Consider the following 27,815-nt stretch of genomic DNA (forward strand, 5'->3'; position numbering starts at 1 on the left):
AACGTGCATGGTGTCAAATAAAGCAGAAACAAAAACATACATATAAAGACTAGAAATTATCTATCTATCTATCTATCTATCTATCTATCTATCTATCTATCTATCTATCTATCTATCTATCTATCTATCTATCTATCTATCTATCTATCTATCTATCTATCTATCTATCTGTCTGTCTGTCTGTCTGTCTGTCTGTCTGTCTGTCTGTCTGTCTGTCTGTCTGTCTGTCTGTCTGTCTGTCAATCAATCTGTCAGTCCATCAACAATACCACCCCTAGATCCGCCCAATGCCCGGAGAAAACCACACTGGGAGAACATGCTAACTAAAATACAGAAATGCCAACTCAAAAACACAACAAAAAACAAAAGTAAAACAAAAACAAACAGAAGGGATAAATACATTACACATTAAAGAAAAAGAAATTTGTAAATTTGTATAATTTACAAATTTCAGTTGTTTTTAAAGCCTTTTTTGTAAAAGAGTTAGAAACAGTTCAGTAAGCAAAATATAAAACAATGTTTTTGGTTTGAAAATTTACATTTATGTATATAACATTTTGTTAATAAGATAAGAAGATTAAGAAAATATATGTTCTTTTTATGTATAGCTTCTGTTTTATAGTTAACAAAACCAAACCAAACATTTTTCCATAGTAAGGAAAAGTCTTTATCAACATTCTCAATTACAAAAAGAGAAAAATCTTTCCAAAGCAAATTATAATAACTGTATTGCCAAATTTAGTGAACTAGGGACTCAGGGTGTTGCTTACAAAACAAACAATTAGTATCAAATGCCATCAAATAGTGACAGCACTACTTACTGCGCCACCACGTCGCCCCTAAATGTAAAAATGTTCCTTCAATTATATGATGGATTATTTTCACTATTGATGATGGCATTGTATTGGTTCATATTGGGTTATATTCTGCACCTTTGTCTGTGGGTAAATGGGTCTTTCGAACCATTTGAACTCCCAGGCATATATATATATATATATATATATATATATATATATATATATATATATATATATATATATATATATATATATATATATATATATATATATATATATATATATATATATATATACATTCTGCATCAGTGCCACATTAAATTAAACAGCACCACCTCGTGGTGAATTGTGTAAATTGCACCTCCTGCTGCGTACAAGTAGCTCGCGGAGCAGACCGCGCGAATCATTCTGTCAATTGAAGACTCGCTCGAGACACATTTACAGCACAGGACTGAACCGAGCGCAGACAAACAGAAACACCGGCCAGTGCGCTTTAAACCAACCAAAGGATGGCTTTCAGGACGCCTGCTGTTCAGCTGCACCTTAAAGCGTGCGTCCTTCTGCTTTTAGGGGGTCTGCTGGAAGCTGCCTATGAAGAGCGAGGAACCATGTACATGTGGATTGATGCCAATCAAGCAAGAATATTAATTGGTAATAGTTTGCGTAGTTTCTTTACTGGCACTTCAGTGCTGTTTTTAGAGCAAACTATTGCGGAAACATTTCTGTTAAAAGTTTTTTATGTTTCTAACTACAGTATGAGAGGCTTGTGATTTATGAGAGGCAGTGTTTTATTGAACAGGTTTTGAAGAGGATATTTTAATAGTCTCTGAGGGGAAAATGGCTCCATTCACACACGACTTCAGGAAAGCACAGCAGAGAATGCCAGCGATACCTGTCAATATCCATCACGTCAACTTCACCTGGCAAGCCACTGATCAGGTACCTTTAAATTTATTATATAAGTAACTACATCATATTTTCAATCATAATTTATTTGCTTTAACTTAAAACAAAAACAAAACATTAAAATGGCTTAAAAAGTATATACATCATAAACAGATCTAAAATGACATGCATTTATTTAAGCAACAAAACACTTGTTTTCATAGAGCTTGTGTTGTTTTTCTGCCATCAACATCTGCACAAACTCATTCTTGTATAAAATAAATTCAATTAAATTAGCAAATTTTTTTTTATATAGCCTTAAAAAATAAAAGTATGTGGTGAGAAAAGTAAAATATATTCAAAACGTGTTTCAAAGATGGTTAAATAAATGTTTGTACTTACTGAATACTGATAGAACTACTGATCTAAATCTGCCTTTTTATAGCTATTTATTATGTGTGACACAAGAGCAGTTTTTCAGCAGATATTTTATTATATAATAAAAACTACAACATGTCTATTAGGAAGCTCCTGAAGAACTCTTTCCTTCATCAACTGAAAGTGAATGGTGAAAGTTTGGCTTGGTGTTCAGTTTATTTTTTATTTTTCTTACATTGCTATGGTTACAAGACGGTACCTTTACGTCAAATAGATACTGACAAAACATTTCTCTCAAGCTGTTTGGTTTTTATTAGCTTAACATCCTTAAACTGGTGTTAGTTAATAAACAGAACGGTTAGCTTATGTTTGTGTTTATTTATTTACTTATTTATAAATATTATTTATTTTTATGATTAACATGATTTATATTGCACGTCCAGATAACTTTAAAAATGCGTGAAATAATCTAAAACATTTGAAATATCATCTAGTGTTTATTAAAAGTTTTGTTGTTTTCAATGGTGTACACATAAGCTATTTAAAACAAGACTTGAAATTAAAATTTAATTTAGTAGAAATTAATTGTCCGATAATTTTACAGTAAAAAAGGGATTAAAAAATCTATCTCATGCAATTTTGCTTTTCATTTCAAGTGCTTTATCTAAAGCTTCTTTTTTCACAGGTAAAATATTTTAGCACTTTAATATAGTCCAAATATGCCTCATAGCCTGTATTGACTAATTTGAAAGGAAAAGGGTTAGTTAAATTCTTGCGGTATTTTGCATGTTGGTGTAAAGCTGCACGCGGATCAAAGCGCGGGTCCGCCTCGTGAGCGCGCATCTTCATGCATGTGCCAAACATCTGGCTCGTCATCATCAGTAGCCTTCACCGCGAGCGCGCGTGCCAGAGCCCGCGCTTTATTGACCAGCGGAACTTCCATTTGGAATCACTTTGTAGCGGCGTTATTGCTTGTTGATCCGCTTTGTAATTCGTTATGGTTTTGGCAGAAACAGTGGCGAATGATTTCTTTTACCCTCCAGAGATTTTTCCCATAGTTTCATAATATCAGAAGACCACAAATATAGTGAGTATCTGGGATTGATTATGAATTATGAGGGGGTTTTTTTCCAATCAGGGCTTTTAAAACACTTTGATTTAGGGACAATGGAATATAAAGATTATTCGGGATCCCTTAATCATCATACTATCGGAAATTATTTAAATTTAGATGCATTTTTAATTGTGTTGTGCGCAAATGTAAGCATGATAACGCATAATAATATGTCAAAAAGTCAATAGGCCTGATTGTTTTTTGTATAAATTATTTTAAATAAAATTTAAATAAATTAAATTTCATCATTTAAATGTATTATATAGTTAACTAAAACGTATATATTTATATATTTTGCTGGCTAGCTATCAATTCTATTTTATTTAGTTTATTTTAAAATAGAAAAAAAATTCGAAATGGCTTAGAAAGTATATACATACAACTATAAAGAAGTAAAAAAAGACATCAGAATGGTCAGAAATAATCGCTAAATCAAAATTAAAACAGAGAATATAAAATTTCTATTATTACCACAATATTTAATAGTTGCTCAATGATGCACCTGAGCAAAACAAGCTTAAATAAAATATTAGGCTAACATTTCTAAATATATAAAATCAAAAAGGCTTTTATATTGACATATATTCATTCATTTTCTTGTCGGCTTAGTCCCTTTATTAATCCGGGGTCACCACAGCGGAATGAACCGCCAACTTATCCAGCAAGTTTTTACGCAGCAGATGCCCTTCCAGCAGCAACCCATCTCTGGGAAACATCTACACACACATTCACACACTACGGACAATTTAGCCTACCCAATTCACCTGTACTGCATGTCTTTGGATTGTGGGGGAAACCGGAGCACCCGGAGGAAACCCACGCGAACGCAGGGAGAACATGCAAACTCCGCACAGAAACACCAACTGAGCCGAGGCTCGAATCAGCGGCCCAGCGACCTCCTTGCTGTGAGGCGACAGCACTACCTACTGTGCCACTGCTTCGCCATGTTGACATATATAGATTTATTAATTTATAAAATTATAATTTATATATATTTTTTAAACTAATTCCACAGTAAATTTGTTTTTGTAGCAGTTCTATATACATTACCTTAAAACCCAAGTGAGCAGATAAATATACAAAACAGCCAGGAGAAAGGTTCATGAAAGGACACACACACTTCTTGAATGCATATTGTTATAAAAAAACAGGGTGTCCACTTGGCCTTAAAATGTCTTAAAATAATTTACAAAAATAAAATGTAGGCATCAAAAAGCCTGAAAGACTGAAATATGGCGTTGTGTCTTAATTTTCAGGTCTTAATTTTCCTTTGTCCATGTAAAGCTTCCTACTGAAAATGTTGAAAATGTTACTTTATCTGACAGTTCAGTTTTTAAAAGAACGTTTTGTTCTCTAAGCATTCTGAAACAAGTAGTAACACTTATGTATTAAATATTTTCAGAGATTTTTAGCAAGAATAGTCATTGGAATACTGAGAACAAAACACAAACATTTGTTCTACAAATGTTTCGACAATGTTCTAATTAAAAGCATTATTTCTGAATTTTCTCTCAGCAATTAAAATGTCCTTGTTTTATAACAATTTTAAAGCAAAAATTTATATATTAATATATATTAAATATATATAACACTGATTTGACACATTATTTATGTGGCTAAGAAATAACACAATTTCAATTTTAATAATATGGTTAAATTATCTTCCTTAAAGAAACATTTGTTTTAAAGGTCTCTGTTTACACATAAATGTTTGTTGTGAATAAATTTAGTATATTTCAGCTCATTATTTTAAAACTTATGATGTTAATAATAATAATAATAATAATTTTAAAAAAAGTTTATACATATATAATATTTTTTTTATTTTACTTTATCTGACGATTCAGTTTTTTTAAATACCTTTTTGTTCTCTATACATTCTGAAACAATTAGTAAAACATATATTTAATATTTTGAGAGATTTCGAGAGATTTCTACACTAAAATATGTTCTACAAATGTTTCGACAATGCTCTGATTAAAATAAAGCATTATTTCTGAATTTTCTCTCTGCATTCAACATGTCTTTTTAAAACCAATTTTGAAACTAAAATTGATATATAAATATATATTAAATATATATATATATATATATATATATATATATATATATATATATATAAACATTAAATTGACACATTATTTAGAAGTTTATTTTAGTTGATTATTTTAAAACTTAATAATAATAATAATGTATATGTATATATATATATATATATATATATATATATATATATATATATATATATATATATATATATATATATATATATATATATATATATATATAATATTTTGAGAGACATATTGACAAATGTTTCAACAATGCTCTAAATAAATAAAGCATTATTTCAGTTTTCTCAGCATTCAAAGAGTCCTTTTTTAAAACAGTTTTTGAAACTAAAATGCATATATATATATATATATATATATATATATATATATATATATATATATATATATATATATATATATATATATATATATGTATGTATGTATATATATATATACATATAGATATATTTGACAAATTATTGAATATTTGTGGCTAAGAAATAACAGAATTTTATTGGGGCAAGTAAAAAAAATAAAAAATCCACTGGCCATTACAAAAAATCTTTAGCATTTTGTGTGAGTGAAATTTCATTCATAATGGTCTTTAAAAGGTCATAAAAGTCTTTAATTTGACTTGGTAAAACCTGCAGAAACCCTAAACAAATTCAAAGGAAACATATCTTGCATTATCAAGAATAACAGAATACAACAACAAAAGGAAACAGCTCTAGGATGCTTTTGCATGCAACATTGCATCATGAATATCAATTGGCAATTATTTACATGCAAGTACATACAAATCAACTACAAAAACATCCTTAGGGATTCCCATGAATCTCTTTTGATCAATGATCTATCTTTGCACACCGGGATCATAATCCGTGAATGGCATGTTGACTTGACGAAAGAGCAGCAAGAGGGAGAAATTAAAATAGCAAGGGGAGGGATAGTGGCAAAAAAGAGAGGGCCCGCTCTGTCCCGGCCCCTGTTAGCTTCAAAGACGACCGCCGAGGCTTTAGAACAAAGGTCTCCGGCATAAAAGGCTGGCGGCGAGAGTTATCTGTGTTGGTTATTACCATTCAGCTGTAGGATTAGCTAAGCTCTCCACACAGCTTGTGTACTTTTGCCTTCATCAAACGCTGACCAGCTTTTACACTCCCAAATCTAGAGAGCAAGGGGGAAAGAAAAAAGAAAAGGGGGGAAATAAAAGAGAAGCGTCCGCCTTGCTTTCATCTCTTTTTGGGACAGTTTTTTTCTCTAGTGTGTGTTTGGCTTCAGCATCACGGCTGTCCTCGTTCTCAAAGAGTTGAGGTCATTAGTTGCGCTGTGCTGCTTGTTTCAGAGGAAATTGATTACCTTGCGGATTTAAGGACACCCGGAAAACCCTCCTTTTCAAAATTTTTACTGATGTATATGTACATCTGCATTGCTTGATTGATAACTATTCGAGTTTAAAACAAACTTAATTTCTGTTTGTCTTTTTTTCTTCTTCAGGCAGAGTATTTTTATGAGTTTCAGACTCTGCGTTCTTTGGATAAAGACATTATGGATGATCCTACTGTCAATGTTCCTCTTTTGGGATCAGTGCCTCACAAAGCATCTGGTGCGCTTTTATTCTTTTGTATTTAATTGTCATTTCTTTGTAGTTTAATATAAATAATTTTAAGGAATAATATATATACAGAGTATTCAACATTTGAAGTGGATCAAAATAGTTTGAATGTTGAAGAATGAACGCCTTGAATTGTTTTATGATGACTTTTATGAACGATTCTGATGCACTCAAATGTTGAATACTGTATGTATAAATATATATGAGTCTAATGTTTCAGATTCTTAAAGCACATCCATAAGAAGAATCAATATTCATCATACATACTGAGATCTGTGGCATGTTGATGCTCAATGTTTAGTAATCAACAGTGGCTTTATATACTCAGTGGTTCAGGTGGGCTTTCCATGCAGAGGTGACCAGGACGGTGTGGCAGCATTTGAGGTGACCATCCTGGTGATGGATGCTGGAGGAAATATCATCCTGAGGACGCCACACAATGCCATCTTCTTCAAAACATGCCAGAGAGGTGAGCTCAACACATTCTGCTGTCCAAACTTTTTTGATTGTTGTATAATAAAGTATAATATGTAAATTTGTTTATTTTCTAAAACAGAATATAGACAATTCATGTAAAGTATGAATGTAGAAGCAAGATAAATATGGGATTCTCCTTGTGTAGAGATTGTTTTACGATCTGAAACCCAAGAGGAGGTATTTAACACTTCAGTTGTGTTACTAGGATAGATTAAATTGGTCAAAAGGCTTTCTAAATATATCAAAAACCTTTTATTTATTAATGTACGGCAAAGCAATATGAAACTAATGGTCATGCTTGATTTATATATCATGAGCAAACAAATTATATTTGTTTTAAAACTTTATTATATTTTTGAGACCTTTGTGTTAAGAATAGACACAGATTTAAGATATAATCCACTCAAAACCTTTGCCTCAGCCTCAGTAACTATTCATTTTCACTGTATAAAATCAGCTATAATTGATGTCCACAATTTAGTAAAACAACGGAATCAATTATTGTCATGCTCATGAAATATTTGAAATATAGCCTGACATATTAGTAAATTATGCTAATGAATTTGTTCATTCAATGTACAGTTGAAACCAGAAGTTAACATACACTCTGAAAAAAGAAACAGAACCATTAAAAAAATAAATAAATAAACGTCTGATGGTAAATCAAACTAAACGTTTACTATTTCAGGTCCGTTGGGATTACCTAAATGATTTAAATTTGCTAAATGCCAGAATAATGAGAGAATTTATTTTTTTTTGAGAATTTTTAAATTAATTTCTAGATAGTCAAGAGTTTACTTACATTTCCCTGTTTTTTTAGCTTTGCTTTTAAACTGTATGACTTTTGTCAAATGTTTTGGGTATCCTTCCAAAAGCTTCCCACAATAGTTTGAAGGAATTTTGGCCCATTCCTCCTGACAAAATTGGTGTAAGTCAGATTTGTAGGCTTTCAACTATGCCCATATATTTTCTATAGGATTAAGTTCAGGGCTTTGTGATGGCCACTCCAAAACATTCACTCTGTTGTCCTTAAAGCACATTTTAACTAATTTGGCAGTATGCTTAGGGTCATGGTCTGTTTGGAGGCCCATTAGTGGCCAAGTCTTAATTTCCTGGCTGATGTCTTGAGATGTTGCTTCAGTATTTCCACATAATGTTCTTTCTTCATGATGCCATCTATGCTGTGAAGTGGACCAGTTCCTCCTGCAGCAAAACAGCCCCACAACATGATGCTGCTGCCCCCATACTTCACAGTTGGGATGGTGTTCCTTGGCTTGTAAGCTTTCCCCTTCATTCTTTAAATGTAACACTGGTCATTATGGCTAAACAGTTCAATCTTAGTTCCATCAGACCGCAGGACATGTCTCCAAACATTATTCTTTTTCCCTGTGTAATTTAGCAAATTGTAAGCTGGCTTTTTTTGTTGATTCTGGCTTGTTGATTTTCCCATGTTGTCACACAAGGAAGCAGTGTGTTTGAGGTTTTTCTTAAATGCTGTTCTACAGTTGTGCCTCCAATTAACTCAAATGTTGTCAATTAGCAGAAACTTCCAAAACCTTGACACCATCATCTGAGCTTTCTCAGTGGCATAATAATCGTATTGTATGTAAACTTGACTTTCAAGAAAAGTTATAACAATTTCTCAAAAGATATCTCTCTCATTATTCTGCCATTAAGCATAACTGAAACAAATGTGATAATTATAACTTACCTAAAAGAGAAAACGTTTAGTCACATTAACATCTGACTTTTTTTTTTAAATGGTCATGTGCCTTTTAATATGGTGTATGCAAACTTCTGGCTTCAACTCTACATACTTGTTCCTTGCAAGTAATGTTTGGAGCTTTGTATATTTATTATATATCTTTGTATATTAAAGTTCTCAAACATTTAGGAGACGAATGTAAGCGCGATGGAGAATTAAGTTAAAATCCGTCAGGTAAAAGTTCGGATTTGAGATGAGCACAAATGTTATATCGGGGCTCCATCTTGCTGTCCTTTAAGTGTAGTTGGTAAGAGAAACACAGATCACGATCCGGGTGACGCTCAGCCTCACCCACAAAGCCATCGCTGGCTCATGAGGTCATGTGAATCCTGCCAGCTGCAGCCCTTTAGAATGAGCGTGTTATGTTTTTTCTCTGATCCCCCCTCCCTCCTCTCACACACACTAACCTCACGGTGTTGCATTCCCCTACACACCCTTCTCCACCCCTCTCCACTCGGCCTGCAGACTTCACAGATCAAATGGTCCATCTGTCTGAAGCCTCCCCGCAGGGAGGAAGCCCAGTGTTTCCTACTGACAGCTGAGGGTGCCTTAATGACTAGTGCTCACAAGATGTTTTTACAAAAGTCTGACTGCTTGAATTTCACTCACAGGATGAAATGACGTTGACGTAGTGGATATAGTTGAGCATTTTCAAGTTTACCTGCATTTTGAGCCTTATGTTTGGCAATGTTTGCTGTGAAGTTTCGGAAACTGGACTTAAATCAAAACAAATGTGCATTGGATGAACCTTTAATTAATATTTACTCAGTATTTTGTCTCCTTCAAGTGGTTTCAAACCTTTGAACACTAAAGAAGATTTTTAAAGAAAGCTGAAAACCTGTATTGACTTCCACAGCAGGAAAAGCAAATACTATGGAAGGCAATGGTTACAGGTTTCCAGCATTTTTCAAAATGTCTTCTTTTGTGCTTAGCAGAATAAAGAAACTCGTAAATGGTGAGTAAATGATGACAGAATTTTCATTTTTGGGGGAACTATTTCTTTACAGGATGTTTCATCCGAAAATTTCAGTTTGCTATTAATTTATTTTTGCTTGGAATATCCAACATGTAGGTGATTTAGTAGAACATTTGGTCACACTTTATCTTGATGGTCCGTTTGTTGAATTTAAGTTACTATGCATCTACATGACAACTGAATCTCATTAGATTATAAGGTGAGTTGACATTCATTCATTCATTTTATTTTCGGCTTAGTTCCTTTATTAATCTGGGATCGCCACAGTGGAATGAACCACCAACCTATCCAGCATGTGTTTTACGCAGCTGATGCCCTTCCAACTACAACCCATCACTGGGAAACACACACACTCATACACTATGGGTAATTTTAGCATACCCAATTCACCTGTACCTCATGTCTTTGGACTTGTGGGGGAAACCGGAGCACCCGGAGGAAACCCACACGAACACGGGGAGAACATGCAAACTCCACACAGAAATGCCAACTGACCCAGCTGAGGCTCAAACCAGCGACCTTCTTGCTGTGAGGCGAACGTGCTACCCACTGCGCCACCGCATCGCCCGTGTAAGTTGACATGTACTTGCTAAGTTTTTAATAGTCAATTAAATGTCTGTTGAAGGAGAATATCAACAGATATTAAGCAGACAGTCTACTAATTCTCAAATAGACCATCAAAATAAAGTGTTGCCGAACATTTTGCTGAAATTTCAATCCTTGTTGCTTCATAAAACACAAGTCTTAGGGGCCATTCATTGAGAACAATAGTTGCTGTCACATATTAACAGTGCCAACTTGCTACTGTACAACACTTGCTCTGCCTTTAAGTTCTTCTGATTGGTCCACTGCTTAGGAACTGATATTGATGAATAGTACTCATGTGCAAGACGCTATAAAGACAGCATATCAGCCACACACACATCTGTCATAGAAAAACAATAGGAAAGTAGCACATTGGAATGGAAAAACAAATTTTGTGACAAAGACCAGCACTTAGAGTGTCAAAAAATAACACAGGCAACACTATATTAATTCCCATGACTACTGACCATACGTTGAGGAGACCAACATGATTGATTATTTACAACATTACGACCTTTAATTCACAGCCTCTCTGAGTACTCCAATGCATGTGCATGATTTAAAATTGCATGTTGTGTTTACAACCTTTTTATATTGATTGCAAAAGCCAAGATACACACAAGTACCTTTGTATGAATAATGACCCATACATATCCTCCTTCTCTATTATGAATAAACATCACAGATCAGGCATGTTGATATTGCATATATTAATTTGTGAATGTAAGGTCCAGACTGTCATGAATGTGCCCTGGACCATTTTTCACGTATTAAAGATAATACAGTTGTAAATAATGTTCAGTTTCCTGCATTTCACTGTATCCTCAGTAGTCATGGGTCTTGATTTTGTTTTGCCTGTACATGTTTTTCTTGGGGTGTTGCTTGAGAATTTAAAGCTGTAGATGACAAAGTTCTTAACATTCTTAAAATCAAACAGAACGTTATTGTTCATTGGGTTGGATGCTAAATAGAGGTAACGGTCTTGATGGTTTTGATGTAACTTAGCCGAAATGATTGGAAAAGTACACTTAATGTGTTTAATATGATTTATTCTAATTACTTTTGAGACTGTATTAAGAATGCAACCAAATGTAAGATTTCATCCAGTGACAGACTCCAGTCTCCGTTCATTTGAGCAGCTTGGGCATTCTACCAAACTTCTCATTTAGTTTTTTTTTAAAAGCATATGTGAGTTTCAAAAGACTTGAATAAGCTATGTAAAATGACTGGATCTTAAGACAACTGTGAAATATTTTGAAGCAAATCTGCTCTAAATATTCACCCTCATGTCTATCCAAACGCATCCATGGAACATGGTTTAGCAGAATGTCCAAGCTGCTCTTAAACATCTAATAAACATTTATGAGAACTAAGCGCTGATGAAAATTATAATGCTGTATTTTAAGAGTTTTATAAATGACGAACAGACCCCAATTCACTGGGTTTTTACTGAAAAGTCCCCATTGCCTTTCACAGTATGAAAAAGAGCAGTGTGAACATTCGGCTAAACCTCTCATTTTGCTTCTCACACAGAAAACGAGTTTCAAAAGACGACAAATGTTGACAGAATGTTAGGTACACTAAACCTTGGTCTTAAAAGCTAGTTGTGAATTACATTGAAACATATCTGTAACAGTATACAGGGGCCACATCAGATTAGACAGAGTTGTTGACATTGTGGTTTCTACCTCAAAGCCTTTCCCCCCTCCTTTTTATATGCTGGTATCAGGAAGTTCTGTTATTAAATTGAATTGAACTTCTCAAGGAATCTGAAGTCCTTGAAGTGGCATAAATTATGGAGCATTTAGAAAACATTACACATTGAAAACAACAACAACAACAACAAAAAAAATGAGAGAGGGAGAGAGAGGAAGTGTTCTCAACATTTATGTCTTCTCTTTATGAAGCAAAGTGTCCTGGAGGTTGTCGAAATGGAGGCTACTGCAATGAAAGGCAGGTCTGCGAGTGTCAGGATGGGTTTTATGGCGTTCACTGTGAGAAAGGTAACCATTTTTTACCATGTAAGTTAAGTACACTGTTAACAATTTACTGTAGAATCTACAGTAGCCAGTAACTTACTGTAAAACAATTACAGCAAAAATACTGTATTAAAATTTACAGCATCATTTAAATTGGGGGATATGTATTTACAGTATTTTTACTGTAAAATATACAGCAATTTTAGCAATGCAACTTTAAAATACGGTAACATACTGCATAACTGTCCTACAGTAAAATACAGTTATTACAGGTAAGTACTGTGTTATTTACAAAAATCATTAATTGTGTTCTTGATGTCAGCATAAAAGTTATATATCAAAACAAAAAAAAACACTTTAAATTGAATAAAATATTGCCGTATTTATAAAACACTAACTGAAATATTAGATTTTCATTAACATTTTTGGCTTTTATAGATGTCCCATAAAGGTCTGACCAGCATACCCTCAACAACTCAAATCCATTAACAACAGATGTGCGCATGCAGGACTTTCTTATAAAGTCTCCACTACAAAACCCAAACAGATTCATAAAAAAGTAGAGAAGTGCATCCTCCAAGAGTCCTTTCTCAGAAGGAAAGCCTCCTTTGGAAGCAAACGAATGCATATAGTTTATTATGATGATGATTATACTCAACCTCAGGGCATCACTTCCCAAAATACCTTGTGCAAATTACAAAGCGTGGTTAAGCCTGCTATGTACTAGTTTAGATGAAGGAATGAAGCATGCATGTATTCTAAAAGGCTTCTTGTCTGAAAGAAAAAAAAAAACATGAATTACCCAGCAGGTTGGGACTCACAAACATATGGTTTTCATCTATTTACAACTTTAAAAGAGCGGTTTACCATTAAAAAAAGCTTCCATTAGATGCTGAAAATGTTTTCAATATCCTCATTGTAGCTCTGCTGTGTTTGTACCTAAACCGCATCCACAAAACACCTTTCATCCTACACAGCTTTTGGCTGATTTGTTTTTGCCTGCATTGCTGCCAAAACCACTAAGTTTTGTGCTTCGCTTATCAAGAAAATCTGCAGCCCAAACGACACCAGCAACATGAGTTTTTACTAAAACTAAAACCTATTAACTATGCATGTTTCGGTCTAGAAGAGAGCAGTTCGTTTCTTTATCTCGAACTAAGCTCAGAAATCATGTGGACTGAACTACTAAACTTACAGTAAATGCACATTTTATGTTTTGTCGTAATATTTAAAGGTGTGCTACACTGTAAAAAAAATCTTTAATTTTATGGGTGTCAGAAAAAACTTAAAATAAAGGCCGTTAAATTACTGAAATTTACCATAAAATAACGGATATTAAATTACAGAATATTACTGTAAAATAACAGATATTAAATTTCAGAAATTTACGGTAAAATAGTGGATAATAAATTACAGAAGTTTAACATAAAATAACGGATATTAAATTACAGAATATAACCGTAAAATAACGGATATTAAATGACAGAATATAACCGTAAAATAACGGATATTAAATTACAGAAATTTACCGTAAAATAATGAATATTAAGTTACAGAAATTTACCGTAAAATAACGGACATTAAATTACAGAAACTTACCAGAAATTTAAGGAAATGTCTGTAATTTATTATCCCTTTTTTTACGATAAATTTCTGTAATTTAACGGCTGTTTTTTTCCGGCACCCCAGCTACCGGAAATAAACCATAAAATTACGTTTTTACAGTGTACATAATTTTAACATTCATAAAATTACGTAAATCGTACACTTATCGTAAATCATACACTTATCGAACACTTATTTTCTATTAATATTTAATCCTTTTTTTAAATAAGTCTTTCAATTTTGGCTGGTACTTCTAAATGTGAATTTGACACATCATCAGCCATACACACTATGGCTCAGCCAGTAGCCAAACCCCAAATTATGATTGGCCGTGTAGTAGAGTGATTGACAGACTTTTTTCGATCAGTGTTTACACTTTTGTGGAGATTAACTCATTTAAATCAGTTTGATGTCAATATTCACTATGTTATTTTGCTAATGCACATAGATGAGCTGTTATTTCATGCAAGTTTATCGGCTAAAAATAAAAGCCATTTGCTTCCGCTCTTTAAGTCTTTCTCTGATAACATTACTTTGATCATATTTATAACCATGCCCCTCTTTCAGTTAGTTTACTACGAGGTAATGATGTGCAAAAAGAAAGCCCCGCCCCTACTCAATATTCCGTTTCAGTTAGAAGTACTTCAACACACTGAAATAAAACTTCCTGTTCGCTTGGACTTTAATGGTTTAATTGTCGGTGAACAATAAACTTGCTTAAACGTTCGCCTCTTTGCTTTGTTTTTAGCCCTGTGCTCTCCAAGATGTCTAAATGGTGGTCTGTGTATGAGTCCAGGCGTGTGTATTTGTCCACCAGGCTACTTTGGATCCAGTTGTGAGAGAGGTGAGTTTCCTACATGTTACATGTGGTTAAATTGTACCAAAGTTTTTTATGGGTGGCCTTTTTCCCCTGAACAAATAAATCATACCTGATAATAAATTGCATTTGGTCTTTCAAGAGAACAAAAAAAGATTACTGGTGTCATATTTTATTACTTTTAAGTCACAAGAGTTGCACATTAATACCACATTAAAAATCTGAGAATAAAATACTATTTCCATACCATGTGTTCAAAATACAAAATAAATTTTTCGCTTCCTGGGAAACTGGCATGATATGTAAATAATGTTTTTAACCATAATAAATAACTTGCGCCAAAACTCTGTCATGTCTTTCAGAGCCGTTTTCTCTTTTAATATCAGAAAATGAATATATATTAATTCCTGAAGTTGTTACAAGTCTTTTAGCAATATAAATCACAGGACATTTTAGGGTAAACTGCTTATATTCTGACAATATTAACCTTTTTAGAGTCATTTTCTTTTTTTAAATATCAGAAAATAAAAACATATTAATTCCCAAAGTTGTTACAAGTGTTTTTGCAGTTGAATTCACGGGTCACTTTTGAGGTAAAATGCTTATATTCTGAAAATATTAGCCATTTTCAGAGCCATTTTCTTTTTTTTTTACTATCAGGAAATGAAAATATATTAATTCCCGAAGTTGTTACAAGTCTTTTAGCAAAATAAATCACAGGACATTTTAGGGTAAACTGCTTATATTCTGACAATATTAACCTTTTTAGAGTCATTTTCTTTTTTTTATTTCAGAAAATGAAAATATATTATATCTAAAGTTGTTAGAGGTCTTTTTGCAATAGAAATCAAAGGACACTTTAGGGTAAAATACTTATATTCTGAAAATATTAGCCATTTCCAGAGCCATTTTCTTTTTTTTACTATCAGGAAATGAAAATATATTAATTCCTGAAGTTGTTACAAGTGTTTTAGCAATAGAAATCACAGGACATTTTAGGGTAAACTGCTTATATTCTGAAAACATGAATCTCAATTATTAGTCAGTAACCAACATGACATCAAACTTGAACTTGACTCTTAGCATAAAATGAACTAAATACACAAGATACAGGCTTTAAATACATACTACTTAGCATGAATAATTAACCAATAAATAGACATGGATTTGTTACTTTTGGACACTTTTCCCCCCGACACCTATCTGTGTTCTACAGATGTAAACCAAAAGGCCAAAACCATAAAGCAGGATCTAAATAAATGGTCAAATACATAAATAAATAAAGCACTATCGCAGTGTGTGTGTTATTTCTCTTTGTAGTTTGCGGCGTTACATTTGGCATGTTGTTTTTGTTCTCCAATAACAGCAAACTGCAGCACCACCTGTTTGAATGGAGGGACGTGTTTCCATCCTGGCAAATGCATCTGCGCCGTGGGCTTTGAAGGGGTCCGCTGTGAGCTCAGTGAGTTCAGACACATTAATCAACAGTTAAAGAACAAACTAGACACAGAGGAGCATGAAAACGTACCACCAGCTAGCGTTTCGGAAGTGTTATTGCAGAGCAACAGAAACAGCATGCAGAAGTATAAATGCAGCACTACTCAATGCAGAAGTATAAATCAGCCTTTAGTGCTCAGAGTGTTAAGTGCTAGAGTTAGGAGGGGGTTTGTTAGTTTGTCTTTTTTGAGAGAAGAGTCTTTCTACAGGTGGTTTGTCAAGCCCACTCACCTGTGTGAACCTCATTTCATAAATGCACGATGTTTTTTTTTTGGTGCAAGTGTCGGATAAATTTAATTTGATCATTTAATAGTGTTTTTTTATTGTCTTTATCTAGTAATACTTGATAAACACTTCCACAAGAGTCCATATGATTAATGTTATTCAGTGAAAAATGCATTAAGTTGATCAAAAGTGATGGTAAAAACCGCGATAATGCCACAAAAAGATCTTATTTAATATGAATTATGTTCTCATTCATTAAGAAAAAAAACTGTTTTTCAACATTACTAACAATAACACACATTTCTTGAGCTGCAAATCAGCATATTAAAATAATTTTCCAGGACTTATGACACTAAAGAGGAAATTAAAATGAGTAAAATAGAAAACTACATTAAGGAAATCCTGAACCAAGGCTCAAAATGGCTAATCCTCCAAGTTTTAGGACGACTGAATAAACAGCTATTAACTGGCAGTGACATTATCATCATGATCATCATCATCTTTCAAAGGGAAAGCTGTCGTGTTTTTCTTAGGCTTTAATAGACTGGCTTCCCCAGATTGCAGTTCAAGCAAGTAAAGTCTTTAGTGAAGTGTGTTCTCACATTAGTGCTAAATGGTCCGGCACCTACATGAGCAAACACAGGATGTAATGCAGTTGTGTTTGTCACCCTAATCACTAAAGCCAACCTCATGAGCTCACGAGTGTGGCATTTTATCGCCGGCGCTTCACAGAAACGAGCCTTTTCCTCCTTTAACAAAATAAAGAGCAAGCATTGATATAAACGCTACTTTATATTTGCCTACAGATGTCGGTTTTCCATTATAGATTTAGCTGCTTTGCGTCAAAGGCCCGCGGTCTGTTTGGTTAATGTTTAAACGACTCCTGTTTGACCCCGTTTTTCTTCCGCTCCTGTTCAAAGGCAGGAAGTTTTGCCGTATTCAGAGGTGTTTGGTCTGAAAAGGGAGGGAAGAGAAAATATTGAAGGAACATTTTAATAGCATTAGGCCAGTTGTTGCCGTCTGGTCCGCTGCAGTATCGTGTTCTCTGTCAAAACGGAGTGTGACGTGAACGTGCAGAGTCCTGCTGAGGTCATGTTGTGTAAAAACTAGCCCCCTTTTTTTGGGATGGTTTCGTGGGGATGGACTACATTAAGCTTTAAGGAAGAAAGCAGCCGGCGAGATGTATTTGATCTTGATCAAGTATGCAGGTGTAAGAGGATACGTGAGCATTTGGAAAGAGTCTTATAGTCATTTTACACATGCACGCACACGCACACACACAGACAGAAAGTTTCCTTTTTATTTAACAGGGTTCTCACGGGTCATGGAACTTCTGGAATACCATGGAACTTTAAATGCTCTACTCCAGACATTGAAAGTCTGGGAATTTGACAGATTTTTCCTCAAGTTGTGGAAGATCAGGAACGTTTTTTTTTTTGTTGCTTTTTATTTTAGTTAATTTATTAATTTTCCCTTAGTATCTTTATTCATCAGGGGTCGCCACAGCGGAATGAACCGCCAACTTATCCAGCATATGTTTTACACAGCGGATGCCCTTCCAGTTGCAATCCAGTACTGGGAAACATTCATGCACACTTATTCACACACATACACAACGGCCAATTTGGTTTATTTAATTCACCTGCATGTCTTCGGACTGTGGGGTGAAACCGGAGCACCCGGAGGAACCTTCTTGCTGTGAGGCGACAGTGCTAACCACTGAGCCACCGTTAGTTTACATTCATCAAATTGTAATTTTTCTATACTGTATCTTATCTTTTATCAAGTTTTTCCATAAGTTTTGACTACTGGTCAGGCTTTTTTTTCCAGCACCATTTTATTTCTTTCTTCTTCATCGACTGGCAGTCACTTGAGTCTAATGCAGTGATCAAGTTGTATTTGTTAACTTTCAGTCAAATGTATCTGGAAAATGTCATTATTAGGAGCTTTGGCTATGAAATGATCACTTTGAAGACTGCATGCTCTTGTTTCTTTTCATTTCTTTTTCAAAATCTGAGGTAAATTATTCATTGTTGTGCTTATAATGGTTATTAAATTCGTGAAGAATGATCAGCTAATTATCAACCATCAACTCAAATTATAACTATTTGAATATTTTGCAATTTTACAAAGCACAACAAGGCCCAACAGTTCTTGTTGACTTTATGCAATGGAAATTAGGCTTTGTTGTCAGAGAAAGTCAGGGAATTTGACATTTGGCTGAGAGTGGGAACCCTGATTTAATGTCTTGTTTACTTTACATGTCTGTCCCTCCGCCGCCTGTTTGTCTGTTTTTACGTTTAAATATAGTTTTTATCGTTGCTTGATATTTTTACCTCATTTAAATATCACAATCTAAAACACACTTATAGCAAGAAATATTAATTGCTAGAATAGATATTCAAAAACACCCAAAAAACAGATAAATATTGAAACGTTAAAATAAATATACATTTAAATATTGTCCTTGAGCTTATTCCCTTTATTCATCAGGGGTCACCACAGCAGAATGAACCACTGAGCCACAGAATCACCCTAGTTTACCTTCATCAAATTTTAAATTTTTCTATGCTGTATCTTATTTTTTAGTTTTATATTTTTTTTCTTGTATTTTTAAATTTGCCTACTGTTATGGCTGGGCTATTTTACAACACCCTTTTATTCCTTTCCTGATTGTCAACTGGCAGTCATTTGAGTCAAATGCAGTCACCAAGCTGTACCTGTTAACTTACCAATTAAATATATCTGAAAAATGTCATTTTCTGGAGCTTTGGTTATGAATCGACCACTTTGAAGACTGCATGCTCTTGTTTCTTTTCATTTCTTTTTCAAATCTAAGGTAAACTATTCATTGTTGTGCTTATAAAGGTTATTAAACTTGTGAAAAATCAGCTCAAATTATAACTATATGAATATTTAGCTATTTTACAAAGCACAACGGTGCCCAACAGTTTGGTTTTGTTGATTATAGGCTATGGAAATTCAGCTTTTTAGTCAGAGAATGTCAGGGATTTGGCTGAGAGTGGGAACCCTGATTTAATGTCTTGTTTACTTTACATTTCTGTCAGTTTTTACATTTTAAATATATAGTTTTTATTCTTCCTTGATATTTTGTTTTTTTTTACCTCAATTCAAATACCTAGATCTAAAACACACTTAAAGGGTTGTGAAAGCTCCCTCTTGCAATTCAAGTCTACCTCAGAACAGAGCAAGGGAAAAAGAAGGGCTTTTGTCAGCTCACCAGCTCAAGATAAAAAAAATCTGATACAAAAGATGCATGATTTTATAGTTTACAAATTTAAATTGCAAAGCAATAAACAGTAAGTAATTTAAAGGCGTTACATATACGATAGGCTATTCGTAATTTTATATGATTTATATTCACAATTGCAGCATCACGGAGAAAGCCATGCAACAAACTCTGTGGATCATGGAAACAAACATGTAACAGCTTTCATGAACGGCTAAATACTGCATGTCATGCGCAGTCTCACAGCTTGGCAGGTCTGTGGTCTGTCCATATTAGTCTATCATCGGAAAACATGTGCAGTCATGAGTAAGAAGCAACGTCTTTTCATAGGATAAGAAAACTCAGCTATGAATAAAAATGAGAAACCCACGCGTCATCACTCCATTAGCAGATATGCACTACGTCATCAATTTTGATCCCGCCTCAAACATGATTTTAAACCCAGAAGATGAAACTAGCTGACAAAAGCTCAAAATGATCCAGTTTTCCCCACAATTAAAGCTGATACGTGCTAACGTTGATGTTTAACACACAAAAATAAATCTCAAAAAACTAGGGTGTGTTGACCTTTAAAGGAAGATATAATAAATGCTAGGATAGATATTTCTGCTCAAGTAAAAAAATAAACAAATAAATATTGAAATATTAAAATAAATTTATTAGAAATATTTATTTCTTCTGTTAAAATTAAATTGAGAATGTATTAAATCGTTGTTGCTGCATGTGTATTAACATTTTTGAGCTTCTTATTTACTTCGAATGGAGTGTCATCAGAATCATTGCTGAACTGAATTGTGGTCTGTCGAGTCGCGTTGGAACTGTTGCTTATGGGTTGCTCAAGAAGTTAAAAACCTTCTACTTCTAAAGCACCAACAGATATCAGCCAATTAGATTGCTTTTATGCAAATATACTAGTGTAGACACAAGCCAATCATGTTCATGGAACATCAGAGAATAGCTGTACATCAAAATAGAGGAAAACATTATTATAGCAGTCAGTGCTTTATGATCAATCTTTATATACGGTTAAAGTCAGAATAATTAGCCCCCCCCCCCCTTTTTTTTTATATATATTTCCTAAAATATTCCAAATAAGTCTTACTTGTTTTATTTCGGCTAGAATAAAAGCAGTTTTACATTTTTTAAAAAACATTTTCAGGTCAAAATTGTTAGTCCCTTTAAGCTATATTTTTTTCCGAGTCTACAGAACCAACCATCCTTATACAGTAACTTATCTAATTACCCTATCCTGCCTAGTTAACCTAATTAACCTAGTTAAACCTTTAAATGTCACTAAATGTGTTCAGGGGGGGCTAATAATTCTGACTTCTTACATACTGGGCCTGGAAACATGTGGCAGAGGTGTTTGGTGATGGTGAATATGGTGTGTATAGTAGTATGTGATTGGCTGTTAAGACTATCTATAATTATTTATATTAGACTATATATAAGATCATCTATGATTGTCAAAAAAAAAAAAGAATAAAAAACGAATAATAAAGAAAGGTCTATTCTGTTATTTTATACATTTGTTTTGCATTCCAGAACAGAGACTGATTTATTTTTTGATTGTCCGCTTCAGGTAAATGTCGACAGCCTTGCAGGAATGGAGGCAAATGCACAGGGAGAAACAAATGCAAGTGCAGCAAAGGATATCATGGAGATCTGTGCTCCAAAGGTGAGACTATATGAGGCTGACAGAACCACTCTGGACATATGTGGTGAAAAATACATTCACCAACGGCACTCTAAACCTGATTTCTCAACCCATTTAAATTGAGAGAACTATTTCAGTAGCTGTTTAGTCATGTCACACATTAAAGCCAATTTTTTGGAAAATCATGTTCACTATGTTATCTGGACTTCTGCATTTCAGACACCAATATTTTAATGATATATAAAAGAATAATCAATAGGGCAGGTTTGTATTACCTTTAGGATTGCACAAATTTAAATAGCTAATTATAAATATGTCTATTGGCAAATGTCAATTTTAAGATAATTTCATTAACACCCATATTTTATAATTGAATCAAGACGTTTTCAGGCAATTCTAAAAAATAAATATTTCACAAAATTGCAATGGATATATACATTTTTCCTGCATTACAGGTCACATATGTTAAATTCAAATTACACTGTTAAAACAATTCTTGCTGCCTTAATTTTTTTTAGTTGAATTAAATGATCTTTTCTAGTCATCTCAACTTAAATCAATCAACTAAATAATTTTAACTTTGTATGACTTAAAACATTTAGTTGAAAATATTTGTTGTCTTGACTTTTTGTCATAAATTTTTTTACAGTGTATATGAGGGCCTTGCCCTGCCTTTATTCCATTATTAATGGTTGTCTATTAAAAAACTCATCTCTTTAAAAAAAAAAATGCTGGTACATTGATTGCAATATAAGTAAACCTATCTGTCAGCATGATATTTGGAGTTTAGTTGCAAAACGTTAATAGAAATGAGAAAATCTCTCAAAAGTTTTATGTGAATTTATAATAACAAATGTGCCAACCATCTGAGATTAGACACGAATTTAAACATTACATCATGTTTTTCAATAATATAAACGCACACTCTGAGCATATAAATGACCGTTTGTCAGTCGCTTTTGGCAACTGATAGAGACGTCAGACTTAACAAGCAAATTCAAACAGTAACAAACTGTAAAAACGAGCCGTCGGTGCTTGATTGAACCTTCAGATTTCCACTGGGACTGCAGGCTGAAGGTTTGTAAGACTAAACACTGCGTCTCTGTGTATGGCTGATTGTGTGTATGTGCGCATGTGTGTGTGTGCAGCTGTCTGCGAGCCCAGCTGTGGAGCACACGGGACCTGCGTGGAGCCCAACAGGTGCCAGTGTCGGGAAGGCTGGCACGGACGTCACTGCAATAAGAGTAAGACAACATCCCACATCCCCTTTTCCCAAGGCCAAGAGACTAATTGCCACCTGGAAATGGATTAGAGCTAGAAATCTGATCTAATTCCAGGGTTTTACCACGGATATTTAGACATTTTGCTGTAATAATACCAAAAAACGTTTTTGCATACGCACATAGTATGCAGTTTACTATTACAAATATTAAAATGAACGCCTTTGTAAAAGTGGAAAACGAGATACATTTTAAAGACCCTACTACTAAAGGAGAAGATAAATACATTGTTGTAGGGGAGAGCGGGGCACAAACTAATACTTTTTGGTTTTGATCAATTATTGAACAAAGAAATGGGGTTAGAGCACAGACTGTAAAAGATATGGATGTAGTATCCTTGACGTCACCCATTGGTTTCTGAAGAACCCAAAAGAAGCTACCAGTAGGCATGGCCAACTGTCGCCATTCTGTTCATCGCTCAGACCGGGGGATACCAAACAAGGGAGGAGAGGCGGAGCATGAGCGGGGCTACAAACGCCTGCTATCATTTTACATAGATGGGCTTTTCTAAGAGAGAAATGCTTAATACTTCATTACCTGCGACTCGTTTGTGTTCTGACCACATGCGTCCTTGGTTGTACACTATATCAATAAAGTGTTTAGACTTTTAAAAACACTGCTGCAATACATTGAGCCACCAAACATTGTTCGTATGACGTTTTTCTACAGGAAAACTTGAATTACATCCAAATACTTCTGATATAGTCAGTGTTAGTATATGCAAGACTAACGTTTGACTTCTCTGTTGTTGTAGCACTTTGGGTTTTAGTTATAACCCTCTCAAGGCAGTCGTTGCTGATTTGCAACAGTTAAAAAATAACTACCTTATTACAGATACATATTTTTTATCAGATACAGTGTTTTTTTTACTCAGAAGTACCACTGCGGGACTTTGTTGTCCATTAGCAACAAGGTTTGTTCAGGTTTCCCCACTTGCTCACCAGATGACACACACACACAAAAAAAAAAGTTTCTTGGAGTACCACATGACAAAGTGACTTGGAAACATGACCTACTCAATGAGGATTTAAGATATTGGATTTGGATCCCATATTGTTTTTGTTGTTGTTCTGCCACTGAAAAGCAATTTGTTACATTGTTTGAAAAATTGTATATAAAAAGTTATTGTTCATATCATATTCAGTCGTCAGTGTCTAATTACCACACTGAGCCAATGTTGCAAATCTGCAACATCCCAGAATGCCTTGCATGTGAAGGTCTCGCTAAAATTAAGGCAGTTGTTTCTAAAAATTCATTTGAGCCTGAGAGGGATAAATAAAATGTATTATTATTATTAATAAATAACTACACCTCTGAATGTTATGACAGTTCATTTTTAGACTGCCTTTACTAGGCTAAACAAATAGTACCAAAGAGCTTTCATCAAAGAGACCACAGTTTATGGAAGTACTGACAGCAATCCTATAAAATGTCTTCATACTGGGGAAAGTGGTTGAGAAGAAATGTAATGTTTTAATTTAATTGTGGTGCTTTTATTTGTATGTAAAGAGGGGGAAATAAGTATTGAACACGTCATGTGTTTTTCCTGGGAATAATATTTCTAATGAAGCAGTTGACATTGATTTGAACCAGATTTTAGTAAAAAGGTGCGAGTTTTCTCACAGACTTCAACAGAGTGTAAAAATCTTGATGTGTTCTGCGGGTCTCGTCTATCAAATCTGATCTTTCATTTGTATTTTATATTGGATTCAAGTCAGGTGATTGGCTGGGCCATTCTACAGCTTGATTTTCCTTCTCTGAAAGCATTTGAGAGTTCCCTTGGCTGTGTTTTGGATCATTGTCTTGCTGAAATGTCCATCCTGGTTTCATCTTCATCATCCTGATAATGTATTTGTAACATTTTAGGAACAATAAGGGAAGGGCAGAGGGTTGCTGAAGAACTACAGAGAGATTTCAGCTGCTGTCTGGGCTTTCACTGCCTTTCTACACCTCCCTTTCGTCATGTGTTCAATACTTTTACCCTGTGTCATTTCATTTTATGACACATAACTTCATTTTTAAACTAATTAGATTTGTTTTTATTTGCATATATGGATTTCTTTGGTTATTATCAACGTCAACGGCACCTTTAGAAATATGTTTACGGTGAAACAGAAATGGTGACGTGTTCAATACTTATTTTCCTCGATGTATCTAAAACCCCCTCTCAGGAGATTTTCGATCTTTGATATGTAAGCCTTTGTATGGTGGATGTCTGATTAAACATAAATGCTTATGAATGTAAATAAGATTGTATCTGGTGACCCTGGTACTTCTATTGTACGTCTTTTTGTTTTTATGTTGTCATTTGAAAGTGTTTTTCTTCTGATTTGTTTGAAAAATGTGACAAAAATATACCACAGTTTGCACAATCTGAACCAAATCCCTCTTCTAAACGGCCATTCCTCAGTGTGTGCTTGCTGTGTTCCCGCAGGATTTCGCGGAGGAGTTTCTAACAGCCAGCGGGTCTCTCCATCCAAACACAAGTCTCCGTCTGTGGCGGCGGCGAAGGAAGCGCCTGAAACCAGTCAGCCGTCTGAAACCAACTATGTGGTTTAAACCTCAAGATTTCGGGCCAAGGCACCTCCATTTCAACATCGCCTTTCCCCAGAACAAAGCTTTCATCCTCCTCTTCCGCTCCTCATCGGGACACTCCCAAGCCGGACTTGCTGCTTTCTCCGAGCAGGACTTGTTTTTGTAGTATTTCACCACACCAATCGCCTTTGATATAATAGATCTCATCCAGTCGCCCTTCATCCAGCTTCTGTCCTGGGAGTGAGTCAAATGGTTGCGGTGAACGTTTGGGATGTTTCGTGTGGTTTCGCTTCAGATGTGGCGCTGAATCACTGGAGGATTTCCGAGAGCTTCCGGGCTGTGGATCCAGCTTTTCTTAGGATGGTAATTGCTGTTCAGTTTGCGCTCGTCCGATTTGCTCATTTTGTAAACATGTTGTCATCACTAACTTTCTTCTTCACGCAGATGACATTTATGTAGTAGCTTTTACAAACAAGCTCTTGTATAAGTAACATGTATTCTGTCGACGCCCATGTAAAATTAAAATATATAGATATATATATAGATAGACGGTCTTTAAGTTGACGCTTTAATGTTTTTTGTATAACAATGATAATAAGCTGCTTCTGTGATGTCATAAACATAAAGCCAAAAATGGTTTCGTGTGACTTCCATTAGCCTACACAAATAAAACGTGTTTTCATGAAGCCGGTGAAGATCTCTTAACTCTTTAAGATCATTGTCATTCCAAACTATATTTTTTTTAGTGGAGCTTGGATTAGACTTGAGCAGGGGTGTCCAAACTCAGTCCTGGATGGCCGGTGTCTTTAAGAGTTTAGCTCCAACTTGCCTCAAAACACCTGCTAGGACATTTTAAGTGAGCCAAGTAAGACCTTGATTACCTGGCTCAGGTTTGTCTGATTGGGGTTGGAGCTAAACTATGCTGGACACTGGCCCTCCAGGACTGGATTTGGACGCCCCTGGATTAGAGTATGACTGGAATTCGATACTGACATTTTAAAAATGTCTATTTTCTGTGAACATTTGAGCGCTGTTAAACACGTTCTTAAACAGCGCTAATTTGCTATTGTGTTCACATGCTTATTAGAAATGATTGGGCCTGAAGGGTGGTTTACTAAACTCACCGCTGTTTACTGCGTGTAACCACAGATATAGGGACAGCAGATTCATTAGTGGATCGCTCGTATGTCAGCTTATAGACAAGCCAGCCAATCAACGTGAAGTTGAAGCGATTTAGTGTCCCTGTATCCTCTAAGTCGCTTCTTTCGTGGTGCATCATGGGATAGAGTATCGTCCATCTGATGCGCACTTCACATCGGAAGTAGTAGCCCAACCCGGTACTTCTAGCATACTGTCTTTCGAATTTTATGAACTCGGACATACCACTCGGCTCGCATACTGATTTTAGCGTACTATATAGTAAGGAAGTATGCAATTTCGGATGCAGCTATGATCTACAAACATAATATGTATACGCATGAAAATTATATTACATCTCCTTAAAATATGCATGAAATTTGCATAGAGATTGATTACAAAGGTACTAATTTAGGTTTTTAGTTAACTTAAGTCTGTTGAGCTAAAATTCTAAAATGGTCTATAGGACTGTCCTATTTTTTCTTGATGTATTTATAGGAACAATTAAATATATCAGTGTTTAAAAAGGATCTTTTCAATGAGTTGGTTCAAGTTTACAAAAGTTAACCATTCAAATTTGGATGGATTACTTTAAGTTATTTATTGCAATGGAGATAATGCAACAGTTCGCCCTAAAACTAAAATTTGCTGTCAATTAACAGACCCTCAGGCTATTCCAGATGTAGATGACTTTTTTCTTCATTAAGATACAAAGATTTTAAGCTGGATTCTTGTAGATTCGTAAAATGCAAGTCAACAGCTAAAGGTATTGTACACTACCTGACAAAAGTCTTGTCTTTGATCCCAGTTTTAAAAGCAACAAATAATAACTTGGCTTCTAGTTAATCGTTTGGAAAAGTGGCAGAAGGTAGATGTTTCTGATGAATCATCTGTTGAGCTGCATCCTAATCGTCACAAAAACAAGAAGATCTATTGGAACCAGCATGGACCCAAGATTCTCACAGAAATCAGTCAAGTTTGGTGAAGGAAATATCATGGTTTGGGGGTTACATTCAGTATGTGAGAGATCTGTAGAGCGGATGGCAACATTAACAGCCTGAGGTATCAAGACATTGGTGCTGCCCATTACATTACAAACCACAGGAGAGGGCAAATTCTTCAGCAGGATAGCGCTCCTTTTCATACTTCAGCCTCCGCATCAAAGTTCCTGAAAGCAAAGAAAGTCAAGG

The 27,815-nt window shown here is 34.7% G+C and overlaps 1 protein-coding gene across 3 annotated transcripts; it reads left to right on the plus strand.

The window, feature by feature from the left end:
- Positions 1-1,197: 1,197 nt before the first annotated feature.
- wif1 (wnt inhibitory factor 1) lies at positions 1,198-26,174 on the plus strand. Of its 3 annotated transcripts, NM_131229.2 has the most exons (10): positions 1,206-1,448; positions 1,597-1,736; positions 6,723-6,831; positions 7,169-7,309; positions 12,551-12,646; positions 14,976-15,071; positions 16,411-16,506; positions 21,599-21,694; positions 22,822-22,917; positions 25,388-26,174. In NM_131229.2, the coding sequence occupies exons 1-10, from the start codon at positions 1,307-1,309 to the stop codon at positions 25,510-25,512; spliced, it is 1,137 nt and encodes a 378-aa protein (NP_571304.2). In that variant the 5' UTR covers positions 1,206-1,306; the 3' UTR covers positions 25,513-26,174. The 3 variants fall into 3 exon arrangements, with proteins under 3 accessions (XP_087102189.1, XP_087102190.1, NP_571304.2); XM_087246063.1 differs by lacking the exon at positions 16,411-16,506 and having other exon boundaries at positions 1,198-1,448; XM_087246064.1 differs by lacking the exons at positions 21,599-21,694; positions 22,822-22,917; positions 25,388-26,174 and adding an exon at positions 16,706-17,988 and having other exon boundaries at positions 1,198-1,448; positions 16,411-16,656.
- The last annotated feature ends 1,641 nt before the right edge of the window (positions 26,175-27,815 follow it).

This window comes from Danio rerio, chromosome 4 (genome assembly GCF_052040795.2).
Source record: "Danio rerio strain M-AB ecotype USA chromosome 4, GRCz13ab, whole genome shotgun sequence".
Lineage (NCBI taxonomy): Eukaryota > Metazoa > Chordata > Actinopteri > Cypriniformes > Danionidae > Danio > Danio rerio.